The sequence below is a fragment of the Dendrobates tinctorius genome, unplaced genomic scaffold (genome assembly GCF_039654945.1).
Source record: "Dendrobates tinctorius isolate UK_male_01 unplaced genomic scaffold, ASM3965494v1 ptg000035l, whole genome shotgun sequence".
Taxonomy (NCBI): Eukaryota; Metazoa; Chordata; class Amphibia; order Anura; family Dendrobatidae; genus Dendrobates; species Dendrobates tinctorius.
This window is the reverse complement of record NW_027361703.1, coordinates 63,248,541-63,262,841: the sequence shown is the minus strand read 5'-3', so window position 1 is coordinate 63,262,841 and position 14,301 is coordinate 63,248,541. Positions and strand designations below refer to the sequence as shown.

Here is a 14,301-nt window from a genome sequence, read left to right as displayed (position 1 = left end):
TTCCTGCTCTTGCATACTGGATCTTAGCAGAGTCATTACATACTTTTTAGGCGGGAGGGAGAGAAAGTCTATCCTTAGGACCTCCTGGATTAGGTTTACTATCCATGGGTTGTTTGAGATTCTTTCCCAGGCTGGGAGAAAAAGGTTTAACCTTCCCCCTACCCTGAGCAAACTGTCACCTAGAGGGCTTTTTGTCTCAGGACGAGTTGCCGAAGAGGAACCCTCTATCTCTTCTCTTATCCCACTTTTTCTCTCTCGGTGGTCTCCGCTGAAGAAACTTTCTACTCCGAAAGGGCCTCTTAAATGCTGCAGGCCCTAAATTTGGGAACCCTTTCTTCTTGCCTCGCTGTCTGGAGGATGTCATCTAACGTCTCCCCAAAAAGGAATTTTCCTTCACAGGGGATTGAACACAGTTTCATCCTGGTCTGTAGGTCCCCCGGCCAGCTTTTAAGCCATAGTGTTCTACGTGCTGCTGCTTTGGACGATAACCGAACTGAATCTGCCGATGAGTCCGCTAAGAAGGCAGCCGCTCCCCTTATTACTGGGATAGAGTCTAGGATTTTATCCCTTGGCGTCGCTTCTCTTAGTTGCTTTTCTAGTTGGTCCACTCAAACCATTAGGGCTCAAGAAGTACATGTTGCCGCTGAGGTTACCTCCAGCTGATTCACATGCCCCTTTAAGAAAGGTATCTGCCTTTTTATCTAGGGGATCCCTGAGGGTGCCCATGTCCTCAAAGGGGAGGGCGAATTTCTTTGAGGCATTTGCTACAGCTACATCGAGCTTCGGGGCTTTATCCCAAGATGTAGATGCCTCTTCCTCAAAGGGATATTTCCATTTAAGGGAAGGGACTGTGGTGTTTTTTCTGTCCGGTTTATCCCATTCTTTTTTTATTAGACCCTGCACATTTCCATTTAGCGGGAACACTCTCCGCTTTTTCTGGCCCAGTCCCCCGAACATTATGTCCTGGACTGTTTTATCGGCCCTAGGGTCCAGCACCCCCATGGTAGACCTTACCGCTTTCACTAGTTTGTCTATCTCGTCTAAGGGGAAGCAGTGACACCCCTCTGTTTCCTTGTCTGAGGATGAGGAACCGGAATCTGAGGTTTTTTACATGATTTCTCCCGACGTCGAGGAATCCGACTGGGAAGTCACTATTGTGTCTTTCTTTTTTGATTTGTCCCTATGCTTAAGGGATGTAAGGGCACCCTGAACCTCTGATTTTATTGCGGCTCTTAGGTCAGAGGCGAAATCTGGAGTTTCCTGACAGAGGATTTCTTTTGTACATGACTCACAGAGTTTTTTCTCCCAAGAAATAGGTAGGAGTCTAGTACAAGTGGGGCACTCCCTGTTCTTTTTCCCCTTCTTCTTTCCCTAGTAAGGGAAAAGGATTTTTAATACAATGGTGAACATTCACGTAGATCACTCACCCAAAAGTATGCGGCTGCAGGTACCGATTCGGGAGATGGAGTCAGGTCCTGAATAAGCTGCTCTCCTGGTGGCGATTTGCTCCTTGCAGCTGACGTGCTATGCTGCGTGGAGTGAGTTCTGGAACAACAATCCGTACCGCGTTCCTTTTGACGATGATGGTGGTGGTGGTGCTGCTTAAGCTGCTGCCTGGCTTGCTGCTCCTGTTGCTGGTCGCTATCCCCGATGTTCAAGATCACTTCCAGCCAGGAGCGCTTGTGCAGCCACCATTTTAAATTTCCCGGCTGATGTCACCACTCCCATCCTGCACCGCGGTCCCCGGTAGAGCGCTCCTGCGCATGCGCCGGTTCTCGGGACTCGGAAGCCGACTTCTACTTCCGGGGCAGACGCCATCTTGGTACACCTCTGTACCCCGGCGCCGTCCGAATGTTTGTCTGGTCCCCGTGAGCCCTGACTTCCTCTCTGGAGCGGCGGCTCCGGCGTCTCTCCCGCCTGCTCACCCGGCAGCCTGCATTGGCCCCAGCAGTGGCGGCTTCGGGCACCGCACCTTCCCGAGGAAGGGGCCTCCCCGCTGCCATCACCGGTCAGGCAGGCCCCGGATCCTGGACAAACGAAAGGTATCGTACTGTGGGTCCCCCGTCAGGGACAGGAACTCAACTGGAGGTGGAGGAGAGGTACTGCCCTTTTTATCTGTAGGTTCCTGTCCCTGAAGGGCAGATCCCCTCTCTCCGTGGTGCTGTCATGGGTGAGAGAGAAATATTAATTGGAGTATGTAGCAGCTCTTCACATACTAAAATGGCCATAACCATAGTGTTCATTATAACTATGTGACATGTGTGTTCCACAAAGTTACCGATACACACAAGTTTCCTCAATGTGTGACAACCGAGCACTCATCTGAGTTTCAGCTATAGGGGAGAGTAGAGAAAGTTGCTGCCAAATTGCTATGACAGTATCATATCTCCTGAAGAACAAAATGGTCAGGCATTATAATTCAACCCATGTAAAGCAATAAAGAAAAATAGGTGGCACTCAACGGTCCGTCCATAAAAGTCAAAACGTTTATTTCAGTCCGTTAAAACATGCACGGCAGGACAGTGGAAAGAGGAAAGAGGAGTGGAAAGAGGAGTGGAAAGACTGCCACTTTTTTTCTTTATTGCTTTACATGGATTGTTAGCACTTTTTTCTTGAGGTGAGCACCCGAGAGTCTTATTTTGCCTCCATCTATCTGGGTGTTATTGGATTCCTATTAGTGTCTGAATTGTTACGGCGGTGCTTATCACTTTCACCTTTTATGGACTATTATAATTCAAACTGTTATCTCTCATAACAGCATCTGTTGAGGAATAGTCAATTTTTTAAAAGAATTTTCTAAATTTCCAAAATTACAATTACCGGTAATATTTACATATCTTGTACATAAAAGTTTTTAATAAACTGAACTGAATAATAGAGTTTGGACCATCATGATTGGTTACACCGTATCGTGATGGGATAACTTTTATGCTTTTTGATCAAAATAGTGACAACTAAGTACCCTTTGGTATTTACATGTACTTTTACTATCTACTTACTGTAGGGTATATGCTCATTTTGTTTTTATCCTTGGTTATATGTATTTATTATGTATAGTATTTTATTGCTTTATTTTTAGCATTAGTCTATTTTAGCTATATCATGGTCTTACCATTTTCAGACTGCCACCACTTCTTTTTCCAGTCTGGATCAAACGTTGAAATTACATTTTCAATCTGATGACTATTGGTATGATAATATTGATTATAAGGATTCCTAGAGTCACAGATGAAACATTTCTGATCATCCTGTGTAAAAAATGACATATATAGATATTAAAATATTTTCTTATTATTGTGATAAGCATATTGTAGGAGACAAAAAATCAACAATGTAACTACTAACTGCAAAATAATCTCAAATTAACAATGCAATCTGTTCTATTAGATATCCTATTAGGATTTTCATCACAATGTGAAGAAGATTTTTTCTGAAAAATAAAACAAAGTTATAGTAGTTAAGTAAAAACTGCAGAATAATTAAAGCAGAGCTGAGGAGATACAGATACACACACTACAGACTTACTTGAAAACCATGTGCAAACTGGAAGTTTTTCGATTTTTAGAACATGGCGTTTAAAAGATAGCTAGACTTCAGGAATTTAAGCCAAAGGTAATTCATCCAGTACAAAAAAAGAAATTGCAAACTTACATAAGAGACCAAGATTTAACTACAGATTTTAAAGGGGTTGTCCAGGACTTTAACATTGGTGGCCTATCCTTAGGATAGATTATTAATATCTGATCGTGGGGGTACGACATTTGACACTTTCACTGATCAGCTGTTCCCAGAGTTGGTGGCATCCATTACTGCACAGCACAGTTTCGTCGATGGAATAGTGGCCGCAGCCGGATACTGCACATCCACCCCCTATTGATTTGAATAGTGGGTGTGCAGTACTTGTCCGTGGCCACCATACAGTAGACAGAACTGTGCTGAGCAGATACAGCCAAAGTCACAGGGAGTAGCCGATCGACGGGGGTGTACACCCCCAATGAGTGATGACCTATCCTAAGGATAGGCTATCAATGGTAAATCCATGAACAATCCCTTTAACTATAAGAATCCATATCAGTTAATTTAAGTAGATTACATGTGGTAGACAAATGTAGCTACTATTATACAGCATTACATAGAATTACAGTCATGGCCAAAAGTATTGACACCCCTGCAATTCTGTCAGATAATATTCAGTTTCTTCCTGAAAATGATTGCAATCACAAATTCTTTGGTATTATTATCTTCATTTAATTTGTCTTAAATGAAAAAACACAAAAGAGAATGAAGCAAAAAGCAAAACATTGATCATTTCACACAAAACTCCAAAAATGGGCCGGACAAAAGTATTGGCTCCCTCAGCCTAATACTTGGTTGCACAACCTTTAGCCAAAATAACTGCGACCAACCGCTTCCAGTAACCATCAATGAGTTTCTTACAATGCTCTGCTGGAATTTTAGACCATTCTTCTTTGGCAAACTACTCCAGGTCCCTGATATTTGAAGGGTGCCTTCTCCAAACTGCCATTTTTAGATCTCTCCACAGGTGTTCTATGGGATTCAGGTCTGGACTCATTGCTGGCCACCTTAGAAGTCTCCAGTGCTTTCTCTCAAACCATTTTCTAGTGCTTTTTGAAGTATGTTTTGGGTTATTGTCCTGCTGGAAGACCCATGACCTCTGAGGTAGACCCAGCTTTCTCACACTGGGCCCTAAATTATGCTGCAAAATTTGTTGGTAGTCTTCTGACTTCATAATGCCATGCACACGGTCAAGCAGTCCAGTACCAGAGGCAGCAAAGCAACCCCAAAACATCAGGGAACCTCCGCCATGTTTGACTGTAGGGACCGAGTACTTTTCTTTGAATGCCTCTTTTTTCTCCTGTAAACTCTATGTTGATGCTTTTGCCCTAAAAGCTCTACTTTTGTCTCATCTGACCAAAGAACATTCTTCCAAAATGTTTTAGGCTTTTTCAGGTAAGTTTTGGCAAACTCCAGCCTGGCTTTTTTATGTCTCGGGGTAAGAAGTGGAGTCTTCCTGGGTCTCCTACCATACAGTCCCTTTTCATTCAGATGCCGACGGATAGAACGGGTTGACACCGTTGTACCCTCGGACTGCAGGGCAGCTTGAACTTGTTTGGATGTTAGTGGAGGTTCTTTATCCAACATCCGCACAATCTTGCGTTGAAATCGCTTGTCAATTTTTCTTTTCCGGCCACATCTAGGGAGGTTAGCCACAGTGCCATGGGCTTTAAACTTCTTGATGACACTGCGCACGGTAGACACAGGAACATTCAGGTCTTTGGAGATGGACTTGTAGCCTTGAGATTGCTCATGCTTCCTCACAATTTGGTTTCTCAAGTCCTCAGACAGTTCTTTGGTCTTCTTTCTTTTCTCCATGCTCAATGTGGTACACACAAGGACACAGGACAGAGGTTGAGTCAACTTTAATCCATGTCAACTGGCTGCAAGTGTGATTTAGTTATTGCCAACACCTGTTAGGTGCCACAGGTAAGTTACAGGTGCTGTTAATTACAAAAATTAGAGAAGCATCACATGATTTTTCGAACAGTGCCAATACTTTTGTCCACCCTCTTTGTTATGTTTCGTGTGGAATTATATCCAATTTGGCTTTAGGACAATTCTTTTTGTGTTTTTTCATTTAAGACAAATTAAATGAAGATAATAATACCAAAGAATTTGTGTTTGCAATCATTTTCAGGAAGAAACTGAGTATTATCTGACAGAATTGCAGGGGTGTCAATACTTTTGGCCATGACTGTATGGTTATATCAAGTACTAGCAATGTCTTGCATCAGGGAGAATTTAGAAAAAGTTGAGCGTGATATGATAATAAGGAAAAAACAAAGATGAGAAAGAAAAGGAGCGAAAAAAAACTGGCAAGAAGAATAAAGAGAAGAAAGCAGTGGAAAAAACTATACACTGTTATAACATGCTCAGGACAGGTTACTGTGAGAAATTGTTCTATACTTTTAAGATATTCCCATAGTACCACATTGATACTGTTTCTCAAATGTTACCTCTAAGTAGCTGATGATGCAGTATCTCTCTGGCTCTTCCTGCCCACATGTTGAAGATGCTGAGAGCTGCTTGCTGCGTCCTACTAGAAGGTCTCCAATCGTTGGATAACACGAACCATCGTCACAGCTCTGCTGTCCATTGACAAGACTTAGAAGCTCTCATTAAAAAAAAGAGAAAAGGAAACATAACTGATGTCTGCGTGAAAGATTTTATTTATTTCAGTACAATACAAAATACTCTTATTGTCTTTGTCACCATGTCATCATAAAACAATAGTATTAATAAATGAGGCTAGATCAGATTTAGGCTTTCTAAAGAGACATTAAGTGAAGTGAAAGTGTTATTAACATGACAGTGAGACAAATAATAATAATAGCAATGATTTTGGTTACCAATTTGGTTCCATTATTGTCTACTGCCACCTTGGGTCTTCATTCTCATGCTAAGTGTCTTTTTTCCTTAGGCTGGGTTCCCATATTGCTGGTCCTGATGGAGGAACTTGTCCCATTGTTTGCCGTGGGATCATTCCCACCTTTCTTGTGAAAGGTGCAGGACTGGTGGCATGCTCACAATGTTTCATGTAACTGTGGGATCAAGTATCAAGTCAGCACTTGGGAGTAAAGGTTCATTCAGAGTGAATAAATCTGACGTGTGCTGTTTAATTTTTGATCACTCATCACACTGAGCCAAGTTATTGAATAGGGCTGTTTAGATTATCAATTTTCCTCTTGGCTTGTCTGAGAGAGAAATCAAGTATTTTGTTTCGAGCTTTGGATGAGACTTGCCCATTCAAGTCTATGGGTGCGTAAGCAAAAACAGATCCCTCATGGAACATTAGAGTGGTATCCAATTGTTACAGATACATTTGCTTTAAGCTAGCAAACTGAATTTTATCTTGTATTATCGTCTATTTTATAATGTAGATGTATGAAATAATGGATCGCACCCGAGCGTCACATGGATGTCATATAGCTGTAAAAACAGACACAAGGATGGAACACAGATTAGAATCAGATGAAAATCATCTGAGTTTTCTAGATGGAAATCAGATGATTTTTATACACTCATGTGCAGGGGTCTAAATGGAAGTCTTCTTGGCAACCGATGCAGTTTTCCAATCAGTTCTGATATGTTGAGTTGCATCAGACTCCAAAAGTTGAGTCTGCTGCAATGCATATACCTGTATGTGAACCCAGCCTAACACAGGGAACATTTATCTACATTCATGTAGCAGTTATCCGCACGTACAGGATGCATCTGGCTGCTGTTACAGGATGCTCTTCATATTATCCTACTAATGTACATGCCTCACTAGTGATCTGCAGAGAGCTGCCCCATTACCACATATAAAAAATAATGATACTATCACATTTGTGGTTATTTTTTATGAATGTTTTTGAAAACCATGATAATATTTTACATGCAGATTTCCCTCCCTGATTTTTATCAAAACATAGTTAAATAATAAAACACCACTCTAAAGGCAAAGACACGAGGTGCTGCAGTTGGAAAAACATTGCACATGAAGACACTAAAGTAAATGTAGCACATTCTTCAAATAGTTACTCTGTGCGTCACGGGATATTATGAAATACAAGTAAACTTCACTCAATAATTGCTCTTTGCACACTATCTCCTTCAATTCCTTCCTATTGCTCATGCTTGGACAAATAACTAATTTGTCTTTATACATCTCTTATTTCTAAAAGGGAACCTGTCACCAGGTTTTTCAACCTAATCTGAAAGATGTGTATTGTATAGACTTGAGTGTCACTGGGCTGCTTGCTGCAGTTTTGATAAAATAACCATTTTTGGCTTTGTTTCACAACCGTATTTTCAGTCCAAGTGCCGTCACATGAAAAACTTGACAGCACGCGACCTATGTTATTCAGTAAGGCAGATTTTTTTTCACTCAGACTTAGTATCCACGTGAAAAAATTTTCAGCATGCACTGGTCTGTATTTTGGAGACTACTGTTCAACTTTTTTTTCAGATACATTGCAATTCTTTAATATAGGAAATTGCATTTGGTCTTGTAAATTATAACATTTGAAGAATTATAAAAATGGATGGCGCTCGGATGATTATACAGAAGAATAATCATCCATTTGTTCTAGATGAGATTCAGATGATTTTTTATACACTCAAGTGAATGTAGCCTTCTTATCAGGAGCACAAAGTAAAGCCCCTGTCACACATAGCGAGATCGCTAGCGAGATCACTGAAGCGTCACCGATTTTGTGATGCAACAGCGACCTCGCCAGCGATCTCGCTACATGTGATACATAGCGGCGACCGGCCCCACCCCCCCGCTGGATATCGCTGATCGTGCTCGAATGTCCTGGGACATTTTTTCATTGCTGGTGTCCCGCTAGCCAGCATGCATCGCTGTGTTTGACGCCGATGAGCGACCTCGTTGGCGACGCAGAACTCAGGGACGCAGGCGGGAGTCATCAGAAAAGCTACTGTGTGACAAGGTACCAACGAATGCCGAGGTCGTTATACGGATCGCCGGATCGTTGCTGCGTCGCTGAAGAGATCTGTGTGTTTGACAGCTTACTAGCGACCATGTAGCGACGCACCAGCGATCCTTACCAGGTCGTATCCCTGTCGGGATCGCTGGTGCATCGCTATGTGAAACGGGACCCTAAGGGATCTGGCACTACTGCTTATCTCACTTATTTATCTGCTATCTGTCTGAGGAAGGTCTTTTTGTCTGACCAAAACAGTGACTTGTTTGGATTGAGGTTCTAATAAAGCTACACTCTTTGCATTGCATGCTTGTAGTGCCAGATCCCTTACTTTGTGCTTTACTTATGGAGTGGTGTCCTATCTAAGCACTTATTAGTACAACAGAGTGGCCTATATCCCTATTTCTTCCTGTCAGATTATCATTAGAAGACTAGAAAACATGCTTGAAAACATGTAGTCTTAATTCATGAGCTCTATGTAACCCCTCTCCCACCATTGATGGACAGCTTCTTGCCTAAGCACAGTGTACACATTAGACTGACAATCAGTGATGAGGGTTAGGTTATACAGGGCGCAACATCCGGACAACTGGTAGATCTGCAGAAGAGAAAACAGTAATTTTATCAAAACTACAGCAAGCAGCCCAGTTAGTGATACATTGCTGCAATCAGGGTCTCTTCCCCTATATCATGCTGCTCTCTGTTGGGGTAGCAAAAACCTGGTGATAGATTCCCTTTATACACAAGTAAAGGAAGGCTTTTATGCAGGTCAGTTTTATGAGCTAAGGCCGGGGTCACACTAGAGAGATATGGACAAGTGAGAGGCGTAAAAACCACGCATTGCACATGGACCAATGATTCTCTATGGGGTAGCTCCCATCAGTCATATATTTCTTGCGCGTATTTTACGGTCCGTGCCAATCGCAGCATGCTGGGATTGTCAGCATATTCCGGCCGAAATACGCCAATGCAAGTCTATGGGTGCGCAAAAAAATGCATTACACACAGACCAGATGTGTGACTTGCGAGAAATGCGCACCCAGTGTCCTATAGAAAAGCCGGCAATTCAGTGCGCGATACAGTAAAATCACACTGACAGGTTTAATAAATAAACGAAAGAATAGATATATACACATAGAATACATATATATATACACATGTCATTGAGACACACATATATATATGTTTATATTTCATAGAGTTCTACATAGTAGAATAGCCGCAAAATCAAATGCTGGCTTCTGTAAAATCATTCCAAAACCCGACATGAAATGACACACGGTTTACATACAGTAAACCATTTTAATCATGTATTTTTTTATATGTCCCTGACTAATAAATAGATTAGGGTTTGTGTGTAAAATTTGGGACGTCTAGGTGTTAAATTAAGGGGTTAATTTGTGGGGAAAAAATATGTGGGCTCCTGCGGCAAAATCACAACCAGAGAGGTAAAGCAGGTGAGTGAGGGCAGATTTTAATAGCCTTGAGAGAGACCATTGTTTTTGCCCCCCCAGCTACAAAAATCTGCCCCCCAGACACCCCAGAAAAGGCACATCTATAAGATGCGGCTTTTCTGGCACTTATTGTCTCTATTCCCATTGCCCTGTAGTGGTGGCTAATGGGTTAATATTGATGGCTGCTGGGTTCGTGGGTGTGGCTATACCCATATAACATAGACTACTCCTGAAACAGAGGGCTGTATGTGAGGAGGGACAATCCTCCTGTGTGTGCTGAGGCTCCAGGACTGAGCCTGAAGGAATGGACATTTATGTTTTTTTTTCCTCTTGAGCTGAAGGATGTTTCTTTTGGTGATCTGCTGTTTTGGTTTATGAAGCAATAAACCCTATGAACTTTACATGGAATGTGCCTCCTAATTGCCACCCGTTGCACCTAAGCGAGTGAAATCCCTACAATTGGTGCTAGACGTGTGGGCAGTGTTCCCAGCAGAGACTTGAGACAGTTGCTGCATGTCCTGGGTAAAGTTTTCAGCGAGGCAGCAAGCACTACCTGGAATAATGGAGGACCTGCTGAAACACCTGGTCCAGTCCCAGGCATAGCAACCGGAGACTAACAGGCTGTTGTTACAGCAGATCCAGCAGAGCCAGCAGGAGCAACGGCAGCAGAGCCAGCAGGAGCAACGGCAGCAGACGCAGCTTCTGGCAACCACCCTCCAGGAGGGCTGGACGAGCGCCCCAACCCCAGGTCTGGCTGATGCGACCCACGTCTGGAAGGCGGTAAGACGCGCATTACAAAAAATGACCCCTGAGGATGATGTTGAGGCATTCCTGACAGTATTTGAGAGGGTGGCTGAGAGGGAAAAACTTCAGCCAGAGCAGTGGGCAGAGGTACTGGCCCCATACATGAAGGGGGAGCCCCAGAAGGCGTACTATGACTTGACTGTACAAGACACCAAGGAGTATCCCAAACCAAAAGCAGAAATTCTCGCATGTTTGGGGGTGACAATGACTATCAGGGCACAGTGAGTTCACCGCTGGGCCTATCACCAGGACAAACCGCCGCACTCCCAAGTGTTCGAACTGTTGCACCTGGTCCAGAAATGGCTGCAGCCAGAGTTGTCTTCCCCTGCACAGATGGTAGAGCGAGTGGTGATGGATCGGTTGGTGCATTCTCTGCCGAGACCCCTACAGACTTGGGTTGCCCAGGGTGATCCCCAGAATGCGGATGAACTGGTCGGACTGGTCGAGAGATACCAGGGGATGGAAGGCTCCTTGGGGAAGCAGCCCATTCCGTATTGGGGGTCCCAACAGGGGGTGGAGTCCCAAAAAGGGGTGGGGCATCCAAGGTCAAAAAGGGGCGGGGGAGGCAGTGTCCAAGGTCCCCAAGGGTGATATTATTTTCTGGAAGTGCCACGGGCCAGGACATATAGCTGCCCGTTGTTCCCAGACCACCGAGCAGAGGGACTGCAGCATGGGACGCCGTAGTTCATACTATGCATATCCAGCTTGCAGTGTGAACTCGCCACCTAACGAGGGGCCACAAGCGTGTCCCATGAAGGTGAACGGTCGAGCAATAATGGCGCTGCTAGACTTTGGGAGCTTGGTGACCCTTGTATGGGCCAGTTTTCCTCTCAACCTACTCTCGGGAAAAAAGGTTGGCATTCAGTGCATACATGGCGATGCAAAAGACTACCCTATGGCCAGGGTGAACATTGAAATGGCGCATGGCACCGAGTCCCATGAAGTTGGCGTCGTTCGGGACTTGTTGCATCCTATAATTATAGGCCGGGATTTCTGTCTGTTTTGGGATCTGTAGGGTAAGGGTTCTGAGATTGCTAGCAAGAGCAGGTAACCAATGAAGCCTAATAAGGTATCGCCACCATCAGAGGTAGACGGGTTTCCTTTATGTGTCCTTGTGGGGGATGAGGAGGAAGGGTCTCCTGTATCTGACATTCCGGAGTTAGGGGTGGCCAGTGAAAATTTTGGGACTGCCCAACATAGGGACCCAACACTGAGAGAAGCTTTCAACAATGTCACCGTCATTAATGGGGTTGCACAAGAGCCGGGAGCGGACAGAAGGTTTCCCTATTTTATGATGAGTGGGGAGTTGTTATACCAGGTCACGAAAATAAGGGAGGAGTTGGTAGAACAGTTCTTAGTACCAGGCCCCTATAGAGAGAAAGTGTTGGACTTGGCCCATTCACACATCTTGGGAGGACACTTGGGGGTGGAAGAAACGCAGGAACGGGTTGTGCAGAGGTTCTATTGGCCTGGATGTCACCGGGAGATAAGAAACTATTGCAGGTCCTGCCCAACATGTCAGTTAACTGCCCCCACATCTCACTTCCAGAACCCCTTTGTGCCATTGCCCATTACTGAGGTGCCATTTGAGAGAATTGCCATGGACTTGGTCGGTCCCTTAGTTAAATCAGCCCGGGGCCATCAGTATATATTAGTCATCCTGGACTATGCGACACGCTATCCTGAGGCAATTCTCCTGAGAAACTCCTCCGCAAAGGGTGATCTGCTGTTTTGGTTTATGAAGCAATAAATCCTATGAACTTTACATGGAACGTGCCTCCTGATTGCCACCCGTTGCACCTAAGCGAGTGAAATCCCTACAATCTATTTATGTGTCTCAATGACATGTGTATATATGTATATATATGTATTCTATGTGTATATATCTATTCTTTCTTTTGAGTTTTAACCTGTCATAGGGATCTATTATATGTCCATTTTGCAAGCCTGCGAGAAAATGTCGGCATACGGATGGCATACGGATGCCACACGGATGCTTACATGCGCAAAATATGCGACCACACGTTAATTATGGATGACATACGGATCACTATTTAGTGGACATTTCTCCGTATTACGCATGGATAGTACAGACCGTATTTCTCGTCGGAAAGTGTGACCCCAGCCTAATTGCCACTCCTGTCCTTCAGCTTTGCAACTCATGTATATTTAAGGAATTTTGTCAGCAGGTTTTTACCACCTCATATGAGAGTAGCATGATGTAGACAAAAAGAAACTGATTCCGATGTATCACTTAGATTACAGGGTGCAGCAGTTCTCACACAATCAGAGTTTTTAGATTTAGCATAAAGCAGAGCTGAGAAACCTTAAGTACCCACCTCAAGCTCTGTATATACAATGTCCATAGACAGTAAGCTGCCTATCACAGGAGGGGGTGTGTCGGACCAGGAGGCACAAGCTGCTTTGTCCCAGCAATGATAATGTCATGATTTAACATGGAATTTGTGGCTCCTCTGGTTCTGCTGAAATGTAAATGTTTTTTCCATGAAGTGTTAATGTCAGTCTCTTTGTGGTAGCTTCTTTTAGGATGTTCAGCTTATGTTGGTTGGAAGCCACGCCCATCTTTCTTTAAACAGTCACATGACCCATCAGATGATCGTTGGTAATAGTTATTCTTTGCAGACCAGTTGGAGCAAGGAGCTCTCTTGTGTTGGTGGTTTTGCTGCAGCTGTGGGAGTTCAGATTCCTGGTGCTGTTTTAAATGCTGTGGAGCTTGACAGAGGAGTCTGAACCTGAGTATTTTGTCCCTTTTTCTTTGTATATACAATGTTTGCCTCTTCCCCTGTGTTTCACCATCTGCAGTGGTGAGGTTGGCGCCCTTCGCACCAGTGCACTAGCCAGGCTACATTAAGGAGACAATCAGGGACTAGGCACGTGCCAGAAGTGGTGAGAAGCACCTGAATAGGACAATAGGGAGTTTAGGGACAGGCACAGGTTGGTGTCAGGAGGTGTCCAATCTCTTGCTCCCTACCTTTAGGGCCATCCTGTCGAATTTGCATACCATGTTGTCCGCCGGACTTACACATATCCGAGCTTGACATTATTAGTACCATTTACCGGAGAGCCTATGGCTCAAGCGGAGGCTTTAGCACACCTGATCCAGACCATGACAGATGATGTTATGGAGTTGCGATCTCAGGTGGTACAGCAGCTTCAGCTTGTGTCTGGGTTCTTGGTCTCGGCTCAAGCCCAGGCTCAACTGAACCTAAGATTTCTCTCCCCAACAGGTTCTCTGGAGAGAGATAAATTTATGATTTTTAAGGAAGCCTGTAAATTGTATTTCAGGCTCAGCCCTCTTCCTCAGGGGGTGAGAAACAATAAGTGGGGATTGTAGTCTCCCTTCTTAAGGGTGATCCACAGTCCTAAGCCTTCTCCCTGCTGACCAACTCACCATCTTTGCTGTCAGTGGATGTTTTTTGCGGCTTTGGCGCTAGTGTATGGGGCTCCTGATGGTGTCTCCCTGGAAGAGTCCAAGCTCTGTAAGATCATGCAGGGGGGCCGGCTAGCTGAGGAGT

The 14,301-nt window shown here is 44.1% G+C and overlaps 1 protein-coding gene across 1 annotated transcript in view; it reads right to left on the bottom strand.

Annotated features, from left to right (window-relative positions):
- Positions 1-13,827, bottom strand: part of LAMB4 (laminin subunit beta 4) — a 339,109-nt gene extending 325,282 nt beyond the window's left edge. The window contains exons 1-3 of the mRNA XM_073573188.1: positions 13,758-13,827; positions 6,036-6,193; positions 3,113-3,248 (exon numbers count right to left, since the gene is read on the bottom strand). Of these exons, the coding sequence (XP_073429289.1) occupies positions 3,113-3,248; positions 6,036-6,193; positions 13,758-13,827 (364 nt within the window). The remainder of the gene's footprint in view (positions 1-3,112; positions 3,249-6,035; positions 6,194-13,757) is intronic.
- Positions 13,828-14,301: the final 474 nt, after the last annotated feature.